General features: G+C 38.8%; 1 protein-coding gene across 2 annotated transcripts in view; it reads right to left on the bottom strand.

Moving 5' to 3' along the window:
- The window catches only part of Hspa4l (heat shock protein family A (Hsp70) member 4 like), a 58,059-nt gene that overhangs the window by 21,722 nt on the left and 13,984 nt on the right, over positions 1-22,353 (bottom strand). For both annotated transcript variants that reach the window (NM_001106428.2, XM_039102005.2), the window contains exons 5-13: positions 18,263-18,385; positions 15,105-15,204; positions 14,660-14,793; positions 7,601-7,845; positions 7,378-7,454; positions 6,692-6,843; positions 6,070-6,176; positions 4,444-4,577; positions 2,537-2,733 (exon numbers count right to left, since the gene is read on the bottom strand). In NM_001106428.2, the coding sequence (NP_001099898.2) occupies positions 2,537-2,733; positions 4,444-4,577; positions 6,070-6,176; positions 6,692-6,843; positions 7,378-7,454; positions 7,601-7,845; positions 14,660-14,793; positions 15,105-15,204; positions 18,263-18,385 (1,269 nt within the window). The remainder of the gene's footprint in view (positions 1-2,536; positions 2,734-4,443; positions 4,578-6,069; positions 6,177-6,691; positions 6,844-7,377; positions 7,455-7,600; positions 7,846-14,659; positions 14,794-15,104; positions 15,205-18,262; positions 18,386-22,353) is intronic.

Here is a 22,353-nt window from a genome sequence, read left to right as displayed (position 1 = left end):
AAGTGCATGCTGACAGCAGCCTGATATAGCTGTCTCCTGAGATGTTCAGCTAGATCATGTCAAATCCAGAGGCGAATGCTAGAGCAAACCACTGAACTGAGAATGGGGCCCCACTGGAGGAATTAGAGAAAGGATTGAAGGAGCTGAAGGAGCTTGCAACCCCATAAGAACAACAATACTAACCAACCAGAGCTCCCAGGGATTAAACCCAAAGACTACACTTGGACAGACCCATGGATCCAGGTGCATATGTAGCAGAGGTTAGCCTTGTTGGGCACCAATGGGAGGAGAAGCCTTTGGTCTTGCCAAGAATGGACCCCCCAGTGTAGGGGAATGTCAGAGGGGGGAGGTGGGAAGGGGAGATGGGTGGGGAGGAGGCACACCCTCATAGAAGAAGGGGGATAGGGATGGGATAGGGGGCTTATGGCCGGGAAACCAGGAAACGGAATAACACTTAAAATGTAAATAAAAAATATCCAAGAAAAAAAGAAAGAAAGAAAAGCAAAAAAAAAAAAAAAAAAAAAAAAAAACCTTCTGGAGATACCAACCATCATCCCTGATTTCAAGCTCTACCACAGAGCTATAGTAATAAATATCATATGGTATTATATAAAAACAGGTTGATAAATGGAATCAAATTAGGACATAAACACACATACGTATGGATACCTGGTTTTTGATAAAGAAGTCATAAACACACACACACACACACACACACACACACACACACACATAATCATCTTCAACAAATGATGCTGGTCTAACTGGATGTAGGCATTTAGAAGAATGCAAATAAACCCATATCTATTACTCTGCACAAAACTCAAGTTCAAGTGGATCAAAAACCTCAACATAAAACTAGACACACTGAATCTGGTTAAAGAGAGAGGAGGTGGGGGGAATAGTATTGCACTGATGTTCAATGGAGGACTTGGAGGAGAGGGAGAAAAACTGCAGTTGGGACATGATATATGAGAGAACGATGCTTTTTAAAAAATTACTGGGAAAAATATCATGGACCATAATTCAAGCATTTTTAAGTAATAGTACAACTTTGATCAATCAAGAAGAAAGATAAATATGATTCTTGTTAAATGAAGTATGCAACTTCCCAAAAGAGGAAAAATTGAGCTGTAATAAGATAAACCCTCCTCCATCTTAAATGGGGTCTTCCTAATGTCCCTCGGGTATGGACTTCAGTAAGCATCTGACCTCAGGCTCCTGAGTGGCTGATACTCTGGAGACCTCCCCTAGTTATCTTATGGGTATGGATGCTTGGCCTGCATCTTTGTCTGGGTACCAGTTGTGTACCTGGTGCCTGAGCAGGCCAGAAGAGGGTGTGGAATCTGGAGCTCACCTTAGAAGCAGGTGTAAGCTGCCATGTGTGTGCTGGGAAGAAAGCCTGGGTCCTCTGGAGGAGCAGCTGGTACTCACCCACTGAGCCATCTATCCAGCTCCCACAACAACTTTTTAAAATTTTTAAGTGCAACTCTTCTTCTGTAGCCATGCTGACTTCAAACTTTCTGCAAACTTTCTCTTCCCGAGTGCCAGAATTATAAGCAAAACTACCCATTCTGTCCCCTCTCTCTCCAGCCCCCTCTTTCTGTTTGTGGGGTGTGTGTGTGGGGGGGGCTGTTTATGCATGTGCAAGCTCAGAGAGGCAGAGTTAAAGGCCAGCCTGATTGACAGAGTGGGTCACAGGTCAGCTACACAGTACAACCTGTTTTGAAGAAACACACACACACACACACACACACACACACACACACACGACCCAATAATACTGTACAAATGCAGTTGACAATAAGATACAAATTGTGTACATTTTCTCTTCAGTGAATAGAATCAGGCTCTTCCTGAGCTGGGCAGAAAGGCAAAGGTGCACACTTGGGATCCTAGTGTTCTAAAGATGGAAGCAGGAGGGCAGGAGTTCATTGGCCTCAGCTACAGAGGGTTTAAGAACAGCCTGGGGATCGTGAGACCCCGCCTCAACAATCCCTATAGTACTCCTTCCTACAGTATCAGCAGGAAACTCACTACTCACAAATCTGTCTTTCAATGCCACCTGACATATAGCATATCCCTTTGTTTAACTGCCACAGATACACTATAAGTAAACCCTTAAAATACTTCTGAAACTATTTAAGAAGCTATCTTTAATCCCAGAATGCCAGGAGGTAGAGGCAGGTGGATACCTATAAGTTAGAGGCCACCTGATCTACATAGTGAGACCCTGTCTAAAAAGAACAACAAAGTTGTTTTATCTAGTTATAAATAAAATGTACATTTTACAGAGTTTAGCCCTGGATTTTAAACTCACATGTTCTATATAAGCTATGAAAGATGCTTTGGCCCCTCAGAAATGCATTACAATATAGACAGTGCAGATCCTATTTAAACTAAATGTCTTCCTTAGTGTGGTTGAGAGACTCTACAGAAGAAACCCCAAGGCCAAGTAAGGCCAAGTAAGGTACTCACTACTGAGGTGCTGTCAAGATCCCTGGTGAGAAGACCCTGAGACACGATTTCTACCTACCACATCCTCTTTGCCTTCATTCTTAGAAGCTTCTGTTTCCATGGGGGCATCGTTATGATCACCTTCCAGATTCTGCTTCTCAATTACTGATGCACTGGCCACACTGAAGATTCCATGGATGTTAATACGAACTTTAACCTTTACTTTAGAACTGTCACCATCAGACTGTGGGAAAACATTCTGAATAGTGAAGTTTCCTTAAGGAAAAAAAGCTTTCATTAGTGTATGAACCTCGATCAAACTCATTAAAGGCTTTAGTAACTTAATCATCACCTTTAAGCATATGTAAAAATATGAATAAGTTCTGGATGACTGCTATGGGACAAGTGCTTTGCTCAGATAATCCTCTTTAGAGCATTTATAAGCTACTGTGAAGACGTACACATTAAATAATTTGCTAGGAAAATGTGACTTTGATATTATACAGACATTTATCATGTGCCTATGCACAGATATAAATGCCACCATCAAGTGTGGAGGTCAGAGACAACTTTCAGGCGGTCCTATCTGGAAGTTGAACTCAGGTCCTCAGGCTTGGTGGCAAATGCCTTAATTCTACTTAGTATCGTGCCAGGCAAAGCACTGGGAATTTAAACTAGGAACAATTTGATTCAAAAGCTAATAAATGACTTTGAGTAACTTATAATTAAAAGCCAAAACAATAAAGTCTAATTTCTGAATTTGAAAGCCATACACACACATATACACAACAATTTTGCTGAATTTTATAAACAAAAACTGTTATCACAGTTTATGAATAAAGGTCTTCTAAACATTAAAAACAAAATTGATGCCAAAATTAGTGATAGCAAGTAAGAGAGACTAAGAGGCCAAAAGTAAGATAGGCCAGTAAACTAATTTGGCCTGTAGTTTTACAGGTTGGGTTATACCTTCAATACTCATTCTAATCAGGCCTCCTGAAGTATCTCACATGGTGATGGTACTTAGTGGTTTTTCTGTTTGTTTTTAAGAAGGTATTAAACTGAAGACTGGTTTCCTTATCAGAAGGAAATATTCAGGAAAGAGAGAGAAGCATGTGACAAGAGAGAATACCAGTCACTATGACAATGGCCACCTACGGAGAAAGGAGAGGGACCTGGAATGGATCCCTCCTTTGGAGCCCTACCAAGAAACACACTTTCTTTGTTCAGGTCAGAACTCTAGCTCCTGATGATGACAATAAATGCCTGCTACAGAGATATTTAGCTGTACACCTGTAGCAGCCATCAAAACCACCATAACCTGCATTAACTTCCATTGCATTGGTGATGTGCTATCTTATTTTCAGTCTATCAATACAGAAAAAAAATAAATTTTCTTTTAAACATTATAAAATTATGTTTTATATTGTATCATTTAAAACTAAACAGATAAAATGGACATCACAGTTCCTTATCTGCTCTTTCATATCACCCCATAGTACAGTTTCAGAATCACACAGTGATGTTAATAATATAATTTGACTAAAAGTGTTTTTCATTAAACAACCTTGACCAATTTTTCAGGCCAATTTTAGAGTACTTACACTACAAGTCAATGAGAACAGGAGGACTGCTTGGGAAGAGGATGAGGAGTGGCAGAAAGAGAACAAGAGGATAATGGGGGGGTGTATGACCAAAGCACACTATGCACACACACACCCACACACCCACATACACACACACCCCTGAATGTCATAATGAATCCTGTCATTTTTATATATACTAACAATAATGTCAAAACAAATAATTAACAGTCCAAACATGCTATTTTTCTAGAAATAAACTAAGCATGAAAAAGTTCATAGTTACAAAAAGGAACATATTTCTTTAAAATACAAGACCAATTTAAATGAAATGTTAACTTTTGCTTAATTCATTATATATGGTTTATTAAAGGTTAAACACTAAATTTTTTTGTTGTCTTACCAATTCTTGGATCAGGATAAGGCACTTCATGCAAATTAGTATAAAATGCTTCTAGTTCAAATGGTTCCTTCTTGTGGAAAGTTATGACTTTTGAGAATGGAGCCGGGTGGTTCTTAGAGAAGACTTCACATTCCCTACAGCACAGTGGGAAAGACTCACTTAATGAACAGGTTGCTTGGGAAGCCAATGTCAGAACATATTTAGCACATGAGCAGCAATTGCCAACAAATAAACAAATGTAAAGAAAAACAGCTATGGATTTTTCTATTTTCAACAAGTTTATAGTTTAAGGCTTTCTGAATGTCTAACAAAACTGTACATCACTGTACACTAAGAGAAAAAAATTACTGGGATATGCATATTGTGAGGTTGTATGTAGGAAGGGCCAGGCCCTGCCTTATTAACTCTCCAACACCTGCCTTATGCAGCCCTTTGAATTATAGCTCCCGTTAAGTACGCTTATTTGGAAATAGATTTCCAGTTACAGAAGGATACAGATATAAGGACAGGACAAAGAGTGCCTCTGCATCAGTCACCTGGCCTTGCTTACTACTGCCCTTTTCCCTACTTGTCTTGCCATTTGAATGTACATACTCTATCTGTGCATTTTTCACTAAACAATTCGAAAGTGATACAATATGTTACTATTTTAAATACTTCAGTGTACACTTCCAATTGTTCAACCTATGCCCATGTATAGTGTTTTCTTCCCCCTAGAACAGGAAATTCTAAACTTGTAGTGATCTCTATTACTTAAAGAATGTAACAGGAACATTTATGTATTGACCATGGCTATCTATTATATAACATTATTTATTACCTAAGTGGCACAGGGTTTAAATATACAACTCATCTTTCTATTCCAGGAGCCAACTAATACTTTCTCCTGTCTTACTGTGTTCACTGTCGCACTGTTAGAGTTAGAGTTTAGTTTACTCTCTTATATTTGGATTTTTCTCATTTATACATTTAACCGAAATTGACTCTACAGAACAGTTCCTGACTTAAGTTGAGATTAAACTGAGCCATCCAAATGCTCTGCAGTGCATTCATATAGAATTGTGTCTTCCTTCCTTAGGGCTTCTATTGCTGCAGTAAAACACTATGGCCTAAAAGCAAGTTGAGGAAGGAAGGGCTTATTCAGCTACACTTCTACATCACAGTTTATCATCAAAGGAAGCCAGGACTTTCCTAATGTTGGACCTTTTAATACAGTTTCTCATATCATGTTGACCCCAACCATAAAATTATTTTCATTGCTACTTTAGAACTGTAATTTTGCTACTGTTATTAATCATAATGTAAATATCTATTTTTCTGATGTTCTTAGGTGCCTCCTGTGAAAGAGTCACTTGACCAGCAAAGGACCCTTGACCAGCAGGTTGGGAATCACTGCTCTACAGGTTGGCCCACAGCCTGATCATGGAGGAATTTTTTTCAATGGAGTTAATGTGAAAATGCTCATCATGGTTTGCAAATGTATTATTTCTTACAGTCTCTTTCTCTAATAATATTTTAGCATATTTAATATAATTTTTAGAAGCATAAACTCTAATTTAGAAAAAGCAGATTTGTCTGGCTAAAAATTTATGATAAAATATAATGAAAAATTTAAAAATAACCTACCCAGTCCCTTCTTCAAAAGAAGTCTTCCAACTTAATGTGACTGAGTAGGGAACAAGGTCTGTTATGGAAAATTCACGCACTTTAAATGCTGGTGAGAGAATCGCACACTGAAAGTAAGAAGTGCACTTAAGTGAGCAAGTACAAATCACACTCTAGGGAAACCAGAACTAAATTCTTAGTACTGTCTTTACCATAAAAATTGTTAAGATTTTACATTTTGCTACATTTGGTAATGACAAATGAAACTTTAAAATGGCCCAAGTATTTTATATGGTTTTACAAAAACTAATTTAAAAACAGCTTTAAATTTCCAAGAACCATTAATGGACATACTCTCAAGAATTCAGTTTTCAGAACATAAGCACATTATCCTATGACACTTTAAAAATTTAAGCAGAACCAAGCATAATGGTGCATGCCTTTAATCCCAGCATTTCAAAGACAGAGGCAAGTACATATATACACATACAGTGTTGTGTGTGATTGGGGGAGGGAGGGAGAAACAGATGGACAGAGCAGACAGTCAATTTACTTTCATTCTATTGATGTGGTGACTGGAACAGACAAGCCCCTTTAGACTTGTCACAGACACTGTCCAAACTACAAACGAAGCAGCCCTTACCTGCAGTGCACATCCTCGGGCGACGGCTTCATCAGCATTTAGGGTGGTACTGATGTCTTTCAGGAAGAACCTAGTGACCTGCTCCTTGACTGCAGGAATCCGAGTGGCTCCTCCTACGATTTCTATGCTGTTTATGTCTTCACGTTGTAAGTCTGCAAGTAAAATGTTTTTCCGTGAAAGAATGAGGACTATTAAAAATTCTTGCACACTAGTTATTTGAAGGAACTTTATATGTAAGGGGATTTTTTTATTTGTTCAAAAGAAAAAAATTATGAAACAGGTAAATCAAAGCACTGTGTGAGACCACTGAGTGTGGTCCAGATGGCAATGATGGATGACAGGGATAGAAAAATCTCCTAATGAGCTCTAAAGCTCTCCAGGGCTTGTCGCCTTCCTAACTGCCACATTTTGGCCTTATTAAGCTATTTTTAAAGTTATCTTCAAGACAGAAATCATGTCCTTATTTCTGGTTTAATCTCCTACCAAAATCTTAGGAAATTAAATAAAACACCCCAAAAATACAGTTGGAAGGTTTATGATGTAAACAATATAACAAGGAATGAAAAAATGCTCAGAAAGCTGAACATTTTGTATCCTGTTCTATGAATAAATGAGTTGTAATTTCTTTCAAAGTGAAAAATACAAAACAAAGCAAAACAAAATAAGAAGTCGTCATTTCCACTTACTAGCTTGATCCATTACTGCTTTTAAAGGTGGTTCAACCCTGGCCAACAGGGAAGCACACAACTGTTCAAATTGAGCCCTGTGAGAAAATGAAATAAAAATCATTATTTTGGAGAAGGAAAGTTGAACATACCCTCTAAAGCAACCAGAACTTGGGGAAAATCCCCCAAACATGACTCAAACAGAAAATCAGCAAGCACTCTTCCAACTGAAAGCACATGGTACCTGTTCATCTTACTAGAAACATCAAGGTCATTCATGAAACACTCGATGTTTAGGGGAAGATCTGACGCATTTGCACTCATCAGCTTCTTTAGTTTTTCACATTCCTGATACAGCCGCAACAAGGCCCGAGAGTTCTCTTTGACATTTATCTTATATTTGGCCTTGAATTCATCACAGAAGTAGTCTACTAAAGCCTCATCAAAGTTCCTTCCACCCAAATATGGGTCAAAGGTAGTAGCCAACACCTGTTTAAATAAGAGAAATAACTAAGTTTTGTGAAGTACATTGTCTCTTCATTACTTTTCTAATAACATAACAAAACACCATGACCAAGGCACAACCTAAAAGACAAATTTAATCTGAAGCTCACAGGTTCAGAGGGTGAGTCTATGACCATCATGACAGGAAACATGGCAGCATGCTCTCAGGGCTAGAGCTTTCATCTTGAGGCACAGCCACAGGCAGAGAGAGCTAACAGTAACACACTTCCTCTCAAGGCCATACCTCCTAACCTTCCCAAACAGTTCTACCAACTGAGGACCAAGTATTTAAACACAGGAGCCTATGGGGGCTAGTCTCATTCAAACCACCACACTCCATTTCCTGGCCCCTATAGGCTTAATGACCATATCATAATGCAAAATGCATTTAATCAAACATCAAAATTCCTATTGTTTAAAAATCTAAAGTCTCTTCAATTATAGCCTCCTGTAAAATAAAAATCAAATAGCAAATTACATACTTTTAACAAACAGTGGGACAAAATATATTTTTACCATTCCAAAAGGGGGACATAGTGAGGAAACATTGGGCAAAAGCAAGATCAAAACACACGAAGGCAATCACCAAATTGTGTCTGTATGTGAAAACACATAGACAGCTCCCCTTTTTCAGCTTTGCTGTGTACAACATACTTCTCTTAGGGTGGTTCAACTCTGCATGAAGCTCTCTCCAGCACATATCCCACAGCTCTGGCATCTTCAATATTTTGGGGTCTCTAGAGCAACCAGGCTTTACTTGCATAGCTTCATGCGATGACCATCAGGGTCTCCATGTAGGCTCCCCTGCTATATTCCTGGTCTTGGTGCTTTTCTTCAACTGTAGGAAGAGTCAGCAGTCCTTTTTCTTATGCATCCTTCATGACTCTAATTTTTTATTTTCCTTTCTTTTTGAGAGAGGGTTTTTCCATAAAGACTTAGTGGTTCTAGAAATCCTAAGTAGATCAGACTGGCCTCAAATTCATAGAGATCTATCTGCCTCTGCCTCATTTTATGCTAGGATTAAAGGTGTGGCTTCCTTCGTGACTTTAAAGCCAGAACCACAGCTACAAAATTCATCTGCTTGCTTGGGGTAGAGCATGGCCCTGCCTTCTTCTTCAATTAAATTTTAATAAGTTCTCCTTAGTAGTTGCTTTTAAGGCAGACAAAATTAAAATTCCTTTAGTTCTCTCTTTTCACAAGTTACAGAATTAGATGGGTGGCACCTTGCTCAGAGGGCACCACTGCCTTTGTTTCATTTCTGATCAGACATCTCCTTGATCATTTTATCTTCTTCAGCACAAGCCTGGGCTCCAACATGAACATTTTCTGGTAATCTTCCCTTCAAACTATTCATTTTATATATCTTTTCACCCAACTGCTCTTTTTCATTGTAGTCCTGCATAGAGTGATTACTAATAACCAAGCAACAGAGTCAATATTAGGTTGTTTTGAAATCTCTTCCACCAATTAAATTAGTCTAGAATTCTTCAATTTGGCCTCCAAGAGATTATTAGAACAAGGACAAAAAGCAGCCATGTTCTTTGCCAAAATATCTTAAGAAAATGGTCTCTAGCCAACTTCTTTATTAACTTGGATCTTTTTTTTAATCTTTATTAACTTGAGTATTTCTTATTTACATTTCGATTGCTATTCCCCTTCCCAGTTTCCAGGCCAACATCCCCCTAACCCCTCCCCATCCCCTTCTATATGGGCTTCCCCTCCAACTTGGATATTTCTTATTTACATTTCGATTGTTATTCCCTTTCCGGGTTTCTGGTCCAATATCCCCCCAGCCCCTCCCCCTCCCCTTCTGTATGGGTGTTCCCATCCCCATCCTCCCCCCATTACCACCCTCCCCCCAACAATCATGTTCACTGGGAGTTCAGTCTTGGCAGGACCAAGGTCTTCCCCTTCCACTGGTGCTCTTACTAGGCTATTCATTGCTACCTATGAGGTCAGAGTCCAGGGTCAGTCCATGTATATAGTCTTTGGGTAGTGGCTTAGTCCCTGGAAGCTCTAGTTGCTTGGCACTGTTGTTCATATGGGGTCTCCAGCCCCTTCAAGCTCTTCCAGTCCTTTCTCTGATTCCTTCAACGGGGGTCCCGTTCTCAGTTCAGAGGTTTAATGATGGAATTTGCCTCTGTATTTGCTGTATTCTGGCTGTGTCTCTCGAGAGAGATCTACATCCGGCTCCTGTCAGCCTGCACTTCATTGCTTCATCCATCTTGTCTAATTGGGTGGCTGTATATGTATGGGCCACATGTGGGGCAGGCTCTGAATGGGTCTTCTTTCTGCCTCTGTTTTAAACTTTGCCTCTCTATTCCCTGCCAAGGGTATTCTTGTTCCCCTTTTAAAGGAGTGAAGCATTCACATTTTGATCATCCGTCTTGAGTTTCATTTGTTCTAGGCATCTAGGGTAATTCAAGCATTTGGGCTAATAGCCACTTATCAATGAGTGCATACCATGTGTGTTTTTCTGTGATTGGGTTACCTCACTCAGGATGATATTTTCCAGTTCCACCCACTTGCCTATGAATTTCATAAAGTCATTGTTTTTGATAGCTGAGTAGTTTTCCATTGTATAGATGTACCACATTTTCTGTATCCATTCCTCTGTTGAAGGGCATCTGGGTTCTTTCCAACTTCTGGCTATTATAAATAAGGCTGCTATGAACATAGTGGAGCACATGTCTTTGTTATATGTTGGGACATCTTTTGGGTATGTGCCCAAGAGAGGTATAGCTGGATCCTCAGGTAGTTCAATGTCCAATTTTCTGAGGATCCTCCAGACTGATTTCCAAATGGGTTGTACTAGTCTTCTAGCTAACTTCTTAAAATTGTTTCCTCCGGATCTTCTTGGGTTAGCCTTCATAGTCCACATAGCTCAGCTATCTTTCAAGTTCCCATGCTTATAGGATTCAATAGAATTTCTAGCCCAAAGTCCCAAAGTCTACATTCCTCCAAAATAAACTTGATCAGGCTTGCCACAGTCAACAGTTCATGTCAGGAGCCATCATAGGAGAAGCTAAAATCTTCTTCCTGATCTTCCTGAGATGCTCCCTTGGATTAAAAATCTATGATGGAGCTCCAATAGGCAAAACACAGGAGAAATTCATTTTAGGAAAGATTCCTGCTATTAATATGCTTCTCTTGTTATTATTAAACATATATAACAATCACTAGGTATTAGCGCATTCTTTTGAGCAGATCTCTGCAGAACAACAAAGATGTACTGTCTTGTAGTGATGTTATATAGACAAATAGATGATTTCTTAATCCTTAATGATGATCTTATAAGAATTCTTAAGTTTATAGTCATTAAGCTCTTTTAATAGCACAGCTATTTTATACTTTGTGATAGTCAAAACTGTAATGAGAACTCTTCCAGTCTTTAGTGTCATGAGTTAATTGGTTCTGAGATAGTAAGCAGGCTTTCTGCACCTTACAGAACATTCTAAGAGACTGTAAAACCATTAACCAAAGGTTGTAAAAAGGGAACTAGGATTTATTATAGGTGCTAGGACAGAAGATAAAATATTGACTGGGTTTATCTATACAAAACTTCACTAATATATTGGTCACATAAGTTAATGCTTTTAACTCTCCATGAACCTGCAAAGTTGATGACAGTTGATGGATGTTTAGACATATTACTCCTAATGGATATGTATGTAAACATTATCTGTTGTAAACTTATTTATGATTTGGATTTATATGTAAACTTTTTACCATGTGATTGTATGTTCTACAAGATGTATAAGTGCTGAGGACATAGAGAGGAAATGGGAACAGAGCTGAGGACACCATTTTTAGATAGAACACCTTATAGAACTGAACTGATGAGAATTTTTTAGAACTCAAGACAGTACTTTTTAGTCAGAACTCAAGAAGAAATTAGAAGTAAAGGCACAGTATTGGAAGTAATGACATTGAGAGCAAGAGTATTATTGTGACATCTGAGCAGGAGGAGAGAGCAAGATTAGAAGGAGAATGAAGAGTGGAATAACTTAGAAACTATAAGGAAACTTAAAATACTAGGAGAGCAATATGCAGAATGTTAAGGGAAAAGGAAAAAAAGCAGGAACAGGCAGGCTTCTCCTTACTATGGGACAGAATAGGTCTTTTCTTTACAGCAAGGCAGGCTTAGTCTTACTAAAGAGAACAAAGCTTTCTTCTTATAGACTTAGTTTAATTCATTTAGCAATAAAAGGGTAGAAGTCTTTTCTTTATGCAGTAAACCTACTGGGGCTCATTCTTCATCCACTGGCACTTTTGCTCCATATACATATGTAAGTGTGGATGTGTGGTGTAAAAGTATGTAATTATGAGATAGCATGAAAGCTGGACCCAGCTGGTTCGAATGGAGATTTAAAAAAATGTGTATGCATGAATCTGTATATGAATTTATGTGAGTTTAATCCATATTTGCTTGTGTAAAGGTTTTTCCTCTGTGTGATTCTCTTCTCCCGGTTCAAAAGAAGTTTACTACTTCAAACTTCCCCTTAGCCCAACAAGCAAGAGGCATCTCCATGAAACAGAAAAGGCTCTAGCAACTTAATCCCCTGCTGTGTTTTGATGAGGTACTAAATGCCAGAGACCGGAGTTTCTGGTCTCAGAGGGACTCAGGCAGCTCAGCTACAGTAGCAAAGTAACTTAGACTTAAATAGGTAAAAGTCTTATTATACAACAAGCCTAAATATCTTGAAAGAAAGGCTGCCCCTGGCAAGTTCACTCTTGGTACCGACCTCTGTCTTAGTTACTTCTCTATTGCTGTGATTAAACACTGGGGCCAAGAAAATGTAGATGATGTCTAATTTGGGGCTAAAGCCCATGGCCACCATATCTCTGGGACCTTGGCAGCAGGCAGCCAGGAACAGGTAAGAACTTAGATTCTGATTCACAAACAAATATGAGGGAGGGAGAAGAGGTGGGGGTTTGGAGGAGAGAACATGAATTGGGAATGACAGGTTTTTGAAACCTCAATTGACAAACCTCCTCCAACAATTCTTAATCCTTCCCAAACATTTTCACCAACTGAAGACCATGTATTTAAACATATGAACCTATTGGGAACCAGTTGCATTCAAACCACCACAAACAAAAATAAAAAATAAAAAACAAACAAAAAACCCTCTAAAATTGTGAAAGTAAAGGCCAACCAAAAGATCCTGTCAATACTGGATGCCAAATGTTTTGTACCTGGTTCAAACAGTTCCCTGCTTTGTGCTACCTGCTGCGTAGTTACACAACTCTATGGCACACTATGACAGTTCTTTCTGAAATAACTGAGTGACAACTAAAGTTTCATTCATTTACGTTCATTGGTTCTCTAATACATGAACCCCAAATGAAATGTAAGAACGAAGAGCAGTCTTACGAGTGTGGACAAGAGTAAAGCATCAAAGAAAAGTGACCAAAGAGTGGATCTATAGCATTATATATAATCAGTCAATTTCCAGGACAGTATTTCTGCCTTTCGATTATAATCTTTTTAAAAACCTACTTTACTTTTATAACAATGTAAAACAAAAACACACAAGAGATTAAAATAACACCCTTCCCACTAGACTAGAGCTGGCAGCTGGACAGCTGTCTGTAGGTCAGTAAGTCAGAGATCTCCAGGATATCTAACTCTTCTCCCCAAGAAAAATGGAGAGAAATAAGTCATAATCCCATGATTAGGGAGTCACTCCTCTGCAGGCATGAACCTTCGTAGTTTCTTCTAAGAGGGGACACCATACTAGGATGCAAGTACAAAAGTTGCTATTTCCCACAGACTCACATAGACTGCATGAATACAGAACATCCACAGGGTCCACTGCTACCCACATGAAATGCAAAATCATCCTTCCATGTAATAATGCGTGTATTAAACTGAGAATCAGGGCCATTGGGCTATTGCATTTATCAGACTTAATAAGACTGATAAGATTTAATAAGACTCACTGATGAAAACGTATAGATGACTTTAAAGTTAAAAAAAAGGAAAAATCCACCTTTGTTACTAAGTTAAAATTTAAGACTAGAGGCCAAGAATTAAGGCAACTTATACAAAACTACCTATAATTTCAACAATACCTTTTCCCTTTATTTTCTAATTATAAGGATTTTGTTATAGTACCATGAAGGTCATGCACACTGACAGATGACAGACACAAACATAGCAGAGATATATAACACTGCTGTAGAAACTGATAGAGGCCACACATTCCAAGCATTATACATCTACAGAAATCCCAGGGGACTCTCCTCCCATAGGCCTAGCAGCTTACAAATCTCTGAAGCAGAAGGATGCAGGGATGCAGCCTCTCTGAGTCATCACACTGCTTGTGGGCTTTACAGTGGCGCAGCTGCCACTGAGTTACCTATGCTCCTGAAACCCTCTCCTTTATTCATACTTGAGAAGCGCCAGGGTTCATTTAAAAAAAAAAAAAGCAGTTTCTAGAAAGTTTTCATCTTAGTCAAGGAAAGTTAAGAAATTGATGAGTGCCATTCTTTTGTTGTTGCTGTTTTTGTTGATATGTATATAAGAATATACATAATGAGAATGTTTAGATTTTTATGTATGAGTGTTTTGTCTATATGTATGTTTGTGCACCATGTGCATACCCAGTATCCTCAGAAATCAGAAGGCGTCAGATCTCCAACTAGAGTTCCTGGTGGTGTGGACCACATCAAGGTGCTAGAAACTGAACTTGGGTCCTGTGCAGAGTAAGACTTTAGCCCACTTGTTAAGGTCTTACAGACTGTGCACTCTTACTCATCAAAGTCATAGACAGAAAGTAACCAAGCCACTTACTTTAAGTTTTCCTTTGTTAAAAGCACAAACAGAGACCTGATAGGCAGAATGCCCCATGTCGATAAACACAACATTCCTTGGCTTCTCATCTAATGAGGGAAGATCTTGCTTATAAATTCCATATGCCAGCGCAACTGTGTGAGACCAAATATTAGGTTAAACGTTGTATAGCTTTGGACAACAAGACAAAGAAAAGTCATTTTTGCATTGTACTCTAATTACACAGTACAGTAAAATATAGATTCAACCTACGTAAACTTTTCATAAACTGCTTAGTGTTTTATTTTCCTGACTCATCTGTAAAGAGTTACAGCAGTAACCATTCTTCAAGTTCAAATATGAGTTCAAAATTCTGAATTCCAAAACAACATATTGTAAATAATGCAAGAGTTTTAAAATCAGTAGAGAGAAAAATGCTAATGTTTTTTAGATAGCCATCACTGACCTGCAGTGGTTTCATTCATCAGCCTCAGACAGTTTAGGCCTGCAACCTGGGCTGCGGCCATCACAGATCTTCTCTCTGCATCGGTGAAAAAGCTCGGGATCTGGTAAGAACAGTCGGAAGTTACTGCTTCTCAGTGTAACAGACTTAATAGCAACTACATGAAAACATGTGACTATAAAGCAACATAAAATGCTAGTGTGGATTCTTAGATTGGATACTTTCTATACCACACAGATCGGATTTGGAGTATGAACACAACTATGATTAGTATGGCAGGACCACAGGTCTGTTTGCCTTGAGGAACCAGTGTTAATCTGGTTACTGTGCTTTAGACTACTGGACCTAAGGCTCGTGTGCTGCTCCTTCAGCATGGACCTTGTGGAGACAGACTAGTAGATGCTTAAATAAACTGAGGGCTATCCTCTACAAAGGGGTGATGGACTCCATTTCTGTGTGTCTGGATTTTTGTGTCTGACCTTCTTACATATTCTTACCAATGATGCTGTAATGTTCTCACTACAGGACAAACTAATAGAATTGTCCATTATTAATATTCATCCTTCAAAATTATGAGCTAAATAAACTAGTTTTGTTATACAGGTAGGCTGTCTCCATTATTTTGATACCATACTGAAAACTTGACTAATATATTAGACTATTAAAATAGTCCTAGGCATAATGGTACACACCTTTAATCCCTGCATTTGGGATGCAGAGACAAGAGGATCTCTATGAGTTTGAGGCCAATGAATTTCAGGTCATCCAGGACTACATAGTAAGAACCCATTTAAAATAAACAAACAAACAAACAAACAAAAAACCAATGTAAGTTAATTTATGAAACAAAATACTAGTTTACCTTTAATAATGGAAAATTGAAACCCTAAGACTATACTAAAATAAGATTAGATATATCTAATATAATATATCCATATAGTAGAATCCTATGTCACTAAGATCAGCTAATCTCTATGTCATGAAATAGTATATTATGTTAAAAAAGATATGCAGGGGCTGGAGAGATGGCTCATTGGTTAAAAGCACATGTTACTGAAGAGTCCTAGGGTCCTGTTCTCAGTACCCAGATCAGGCAGAATTTCCTGTAACTCCAGTTCCAACAAAGAAGTCCCTCTTCTGACATCTATGGCATAACACACACATGGCACACACAGACATCAGGTGCACATACACATAACAAAAAATGCTATACACTGCATAATTTCACTTCTGGGAAATGTATATACAACTAAGATGAAATCCAAGTGTTTAAAATGGTTTTCCAAGGAGAAAAAATATATTACAGGAAGTTATTTTAAAGCCATCAAAAATACTGTGTTTACACTAAAATGTTAACACCCACCTTAAAATATATACTTATTTATTCTTATTTATGTCAAGATAAGAAATGCATTGATTTAGCCCAAAATTAAAAAAATAATTATTGAATACATCAAGGTACAAAATACTCAATACCTTGACAACCTCAGATTGCTGGGATTGTTGGTATAAGTTACAGTACCCAGTTCACTGTTTCTTTCTTTACGATGTGTTTATATAGGGATTGTACAATACTACAGCATGTGTACAGAGGTCAGAGGACAACTTGTAGAAGCAATTCTCTCCTTCTACCTTCATATGGGTTCAGAGGGCTGGATACATGGCATCTGGTTTGAGTGGCAAGTGCCTTTACTCACTGAGACATCCTATCTCCCCCAACTTAAGCAATTTGTTTGCTGTTGTCTTTTATTTATTTAGACAGGTTTCATTCATAATCCTGGAACTTACTATATAGATCAGGCTGGCCTTTAACTTGGAGATTTGCCAGCCTCTGCCTCCCAAGTCCTGGGATTAAAGGCATATGCCATCATGCTCAGTGCAACTGTTAAGTTTTAAATCAGCAGTCTCTATTTAGGTGGGGTTGTGTTTGATGTACATTTTGTTTGTCCTGGATACTATTCTTCTCCTAAAAATCTATAAATGAATGAATATATATGATTCACATAATATTCGTGGGATAATTTACAAAATGTGTGTTTTTGAGTTAGATATAGTAACTCAAAGACTAGAACTGTCCTCATAATGTTTACAGTTATGACAGACAGACCTTAGGACACCTGTACATTCTTAAACATATTTAAAGTGGTAACACTGCAAGCACGCTCTTGGAAATGACTTACATTTTTTCAATATGAAAACCAGGATGTAGTAGTCTACCCTTAAGGGGAAATCTCTGAGGTTTACTAAATTACACATAAAACTACTACAGAGCATAGTCAATGGTAAACACTGTTATCTGCTATTTATAAATGGTTACTAAGTAAAATACTGAGCCGTAACATTTCCTTCCCATTAAATTCAAATAATGAGAGTATATGATGATTAAGTTTACTGAACAGTTCATAATATAATTCTTTTTTCTGATATGAAACTCAACTTATGCAGCCAACTTTAATATATTTACATTAAATTAAAACATGTAAGTTAAAAAGTAGCTAACGTTATTCAATGAGGTTTCAAGAGATGAGCTAAGGCAGATAAATATTTTATTAAGGTTCTTAAAAACAAATTCTTAAATATCTGTTTTTTCCTGAGACAGAATATCTATAACTTCAAATTCCTATCTGTAATCTCACATCTCTAACTTTTGAATTTTTAATTTGCTCCCTAAATGTATTTAAAGTTGGGAAATTAAATGCTATTTAGGAAGATTATCTTTTAAACAGTTTTTAAAAAGTTGCATCCATTTAGTGTATATCTTTGTATAGACTTGTGTATGTACATATGTGAGAGAAGGTACTTAGGCAGAAGTTAGAGGGCAGCCCTCAGGAATTAGGTCTCTTCTTTTACCACACACATTCTAGGGATCAAACTCAGGCCCTCTGTCTTGGTGGTAAGTCCTTTTCCGCCTAAGATTTCTCACTTGTCCCTTAGGAAGACTCTTACACATGGCAGTGGCAGCAGCCACTAAAATAATAAAACACACTGGTCTTTGAAGGTTTGCTGATTATCAGAACTGACTTAATAGGAAAGCCAGTTCTAAACTTTACCAAACAAGGTAGCATTTAACAAAGAAATGGCAATATAAGTTATTTTCTGGCCAAAGGGAGAAATTACAAAGAGAACTCTTTTCTTATTGACATCAATGCACTGCTGCTCACCGAGATCACACAGTCAGCCACTGGCTTCTTCAGGGCATTTTCTGAGGTCTCTTTAAGCTTAGCCAGCAACATCCCAGTGACTTGCTCAATTGCAAAGGGCCGCTCTTCTTCCAGGTACCGCACCTACAACCAAGATTGACATGCTAAGAGTCACCTACTCATCCAGCATATGCTCTTATGTGTCATGCCACCGTGGAAACCAGTTCGTTCCTTACAGACAGTAACTAGCAACACTGAGCACACCTCCTACTTTTAGCTAAACACAAATAAGTACACTACCTTGAAGGGACCTCTTAGGTCCTTGTCCTTAAAATCATTAATTTGCATCATTCATTTCCAAGTGTGACATAAATAATGAAGAAGAGAGATAAAATTCCTTTGTGCCTCAGAGCTAACCCTGTGGCAAAGCACTCTGGACCTAAATCCCGCCCAGAAAGAACTGGCCTCCCAGGAGTGCTGACACACCTAAGACCACAGGTTCACAGGAGGAACAGACTATAGGAAGAGACAGCAAGACCAACTAACACCAGGGAAAACCAGATGGCTAGAAGCAAGCACAAGAAACTAAGCAATGCTACTCGGCATCACCAGAACCCAGTCCTTTCACCACAGCAAGTGCTGGATACCCCAACAGACGAGAAAAGCAAGATGACGTTAGAGGACTTTAGGAAGGACATAAATAACTCTCTTAAAGAAATACAGGACAACACAGGCAAACAATTAGAAGCCCTTAAAGCAGAAACACAAAATCTCTCAAAGAATTACAGGAAAACACAACCAAACAGGTGATGGAATTGAACCATCCAAGATTTAAAAATGGAAATAGAAACAATAAAGAAAGCACAAAGGGAGACAACCCTGGATATAGAACACCAAAGGAAGAGACAAGGAGCCATAGATACAAGCATCACCAACAGAATACAAGAGATAGAAGAGAGAATCTCAGGGGCAGAAGATACCGTAGAAAACATCAACACAACCATCATAGATAAGGTAAAATGCAAAAAGCTCCTAGCCCAAAACATCCAGGAAATCCAGGACACAATAAGAAGATCAAACCTGGGGCTGGGGATTTAGCTCAGTGGTAGAGCGCTTACCTAGGAAGCGCAAGGCCCTGGGTTCGGTCCCCAGCTCCGAAAAAAAAGAACCAAAAAAAAAAAAAAAAAAAAAGAAGATCAAACCTAAGGATAACAGGTATAGAAGAGAGTGAAGACTCCCAACCTAAAGGGTCAATAAATATCTTCAACAAAATTATAGAAGAAAACTCCCTAACCTAAAGAAATAGAGACCCATAAACATACAAGAAGCCTACAGAACTCCAAATAGATTGGACCAGGAAAGAAATTCCTCCCATCACATAATAGTTAAAACACCAAATACACAAAACAAAGAAAGAATATTAAAAGCAGTAAGGGAAAAAGGTCAAGTAACATATAAAGGTAGACCTATAAGAATTACACCAGACTTCTCACCAGAGACTATGAAAGTCAGAAGATCCTGGAGAGATGCCATACAGACCCTAAGAGAACACAAATACCAGCCTAGGCTACTGTATCCAGCAAAACTCTCAATTAACACAGATGGAGAAACCAAGATATTCCATGACAAAACCAAATTTTCACAATATCTTTCCACAAATCCAAAGAATCCAAAGAATAATAGATGGAAAACTCCAATACAAGGAGGGAAACTACACCCTAGAAAAAGAAAGAAAACAATCATCTTTCAACAAACCCAAAAGAAGATAGCCACACAAACATAATTCCACCTCTAACAACAAAAGTAACAGAAAGCAACAATCACTTTTCCTTAATATCTTTTAATATCAATGGACTAAATTCCCCAATAAAAAGACATAGATTGGATGAATAAGCAGGACCCAGCATTTTGCTGCATATAGGAAATGTACCTCAGTGAGAAAGACAGACACTATCTCAGAGTAAAAGGCTGCAAAAAATTTTCCAAGCAATTAGTCCCAAGAAACAAGCTGGAGTAGCCATTCTAATATTGAATAAAATTGACTTTCAATTAAAAGTTATCAAAAAAGGTAAGGAAGGACATTTCATACTCGTAAAAGGAAAAATCCACCAAGATGAACTAACACACACACTCTCTCTCTCTCTCTCTCTCTCTCTCTCTCTCTCTCTCTCTCTCTGCTATTTTTTATTGGATATTTTTTATTTACATTTCAAATGTTATTCCCTTTCCTGGTTTCCCATCCATAAGCTCCCTATTCCATCCTCCTCCCTTCTTCTATAAGGGTGTTCCCCCTCCCCAACCACCTCCCCTTTCTACCTCCCCACCCTGACAGGACCAAGGGCTTTTCTTCCCATTGGTGCTCAACAAGGCCATCCTCTGCTACATATGCACCTGGAGCCATGGGTCTATCCATGTGTATTCTTTGAATGGTGATTTAATCCCTGGGAGCTCTGATTGGTTGGTATTGTTGTTCTTATGGGGGTCGCAAGCCCCTTCAGCTCCTTCAATCCTTTCTCTAATTCCTCCAATGGGGACCCCGTTCTCAATGCTTTGCTGCTAGCATTTGCCTCATATACTCAAAAGATGACCCAACATATAACAAAGACATATGCTCCACTATGTTCATAGCAGCCTTATTTATAATAGCCAGAAGCTGGAAAGATCCCAGATGCCCTTCAACAAAGGAATGGATACAGAAACTATGGTACATCTACATAATGGAGTATTACTCAGCTATCAAAAACAATGACTTCATGAACTTCTTAGGCAAATGGATGGAGCTAGAAAATACCATTCTGAGTGAGGTAACCCAGTCACAAAAGAACATGGATGTTATGCACTCACTAATAAGTAGATATTATCCCAAAAACTTAGAATACCCAAGATACAATTTATAGACCACATGAAGCTCAAGAAGAAAGAAGACCAAAGTGTGGATGCTTCAGTCCTTCTTAGAAGGGGGAACAAAATACTCACCGGATGTAGAGGATGGGAAGGACTTTGGAGGAATAGAGGAGGGAGAAGGGGATAGGGGAGCAGGATCAGGTATGGGAGAAGGGGATGATATCCAGAGGGTCATGAAATTGAACAGAGGTGTGTGGCAATGGGGGATGGTGAACTGGGTGTAGCCACCAGTAAGTCCCAGATGCCAGGAAAGCAAGAGGCTCCCAGGACCCAGTGGGGATGAGGTTAGCTGAAATACCCCACAAAGGGGAGGGGAAACCTTTAGAGACCATATCAAGAGGTTAGGCAAGGCCCCTGATTGGGGGAATGGGACCACCCATTTATCTCCCAAATTTTAGCCCAGAATTGTTCTTGTCTAAAGGAAATATGGAGACAAAGTGTGGAACAGGGACTGAAGAAAAAGCCATTCAGAGACTGCCCCACCTGGGGATCTAGCCCATATACAGATACCAAACCCAGACACTATTGCTGATGTCAAGAAGTGCTTGCTGACAGGAACCTGATATAGCTGTCTCCTGAGCGGCTCTGCCAGAGCATGACAAATACAGAGAGGCAAATGCTAGCTGCCAACCATTGGACTGATCACAGGCTACCCAATGGAAGAGTTAAGAGAAAGGACTGAAGGAACTGAAGATGTTTGCAACCCCATAAGAACAACAATATCAGCACTCCAGAGCTCCCAGGAATTAAACCACCAACCAAAGAATACACATGTAGGGACCCATGGCTCCAGCTGCATATGTAGCAGAGGGCATCAATGGGAGGCCCTTGGTCCTATGAAAGCTTGATACCCCACCCTCCCATCCCCGGCTAGGGGAATGCCAGGGCAGGGAGGTGGGAGGGAGTAGGTGGGTGGGTGAGGGGGCACTGTCATAGAAGCGGGGTGAGGGGATGGAATAGGGGGTTTTGGAGGGGAAATCAGGGAAGCAGATAACATTTAAATATCCAATTAAAAAAAGAACACTTAACATGTATTACACCAAAGTTCCTAGGGGTAAGCATGGATTAGGTATAAAATTTAAAATTAGTGGAGACCAGGTCTGCTATACTTTATTGTCTAACTGTGTTATATTTAGGAATATAAGATAAACTTGAGTAAGGAACCTGTGATTCACCCTTTATGACACATTTAAAAGCAACCCAGAACA

Source organism: Rattus norvegicus, chromosome 2 (assembly GCF_036323735.1).
Source record: "Rattus norvegicus strain BN/NHsdMcwi chromosome 2, GRCr8, whole genome shotgun sequence".
Taxonomy (NCBI): domain Eukaryota; kingdom Metazoa; phylum Chordata; class Mammalia; order Rodentia; family Muridae; genus Rattus; species Rattus norvegicus.
Note: the sequence above shows the minus strand (reverse complement) of the source record. Positions and strands in the feature narration are given on the sequence as shown.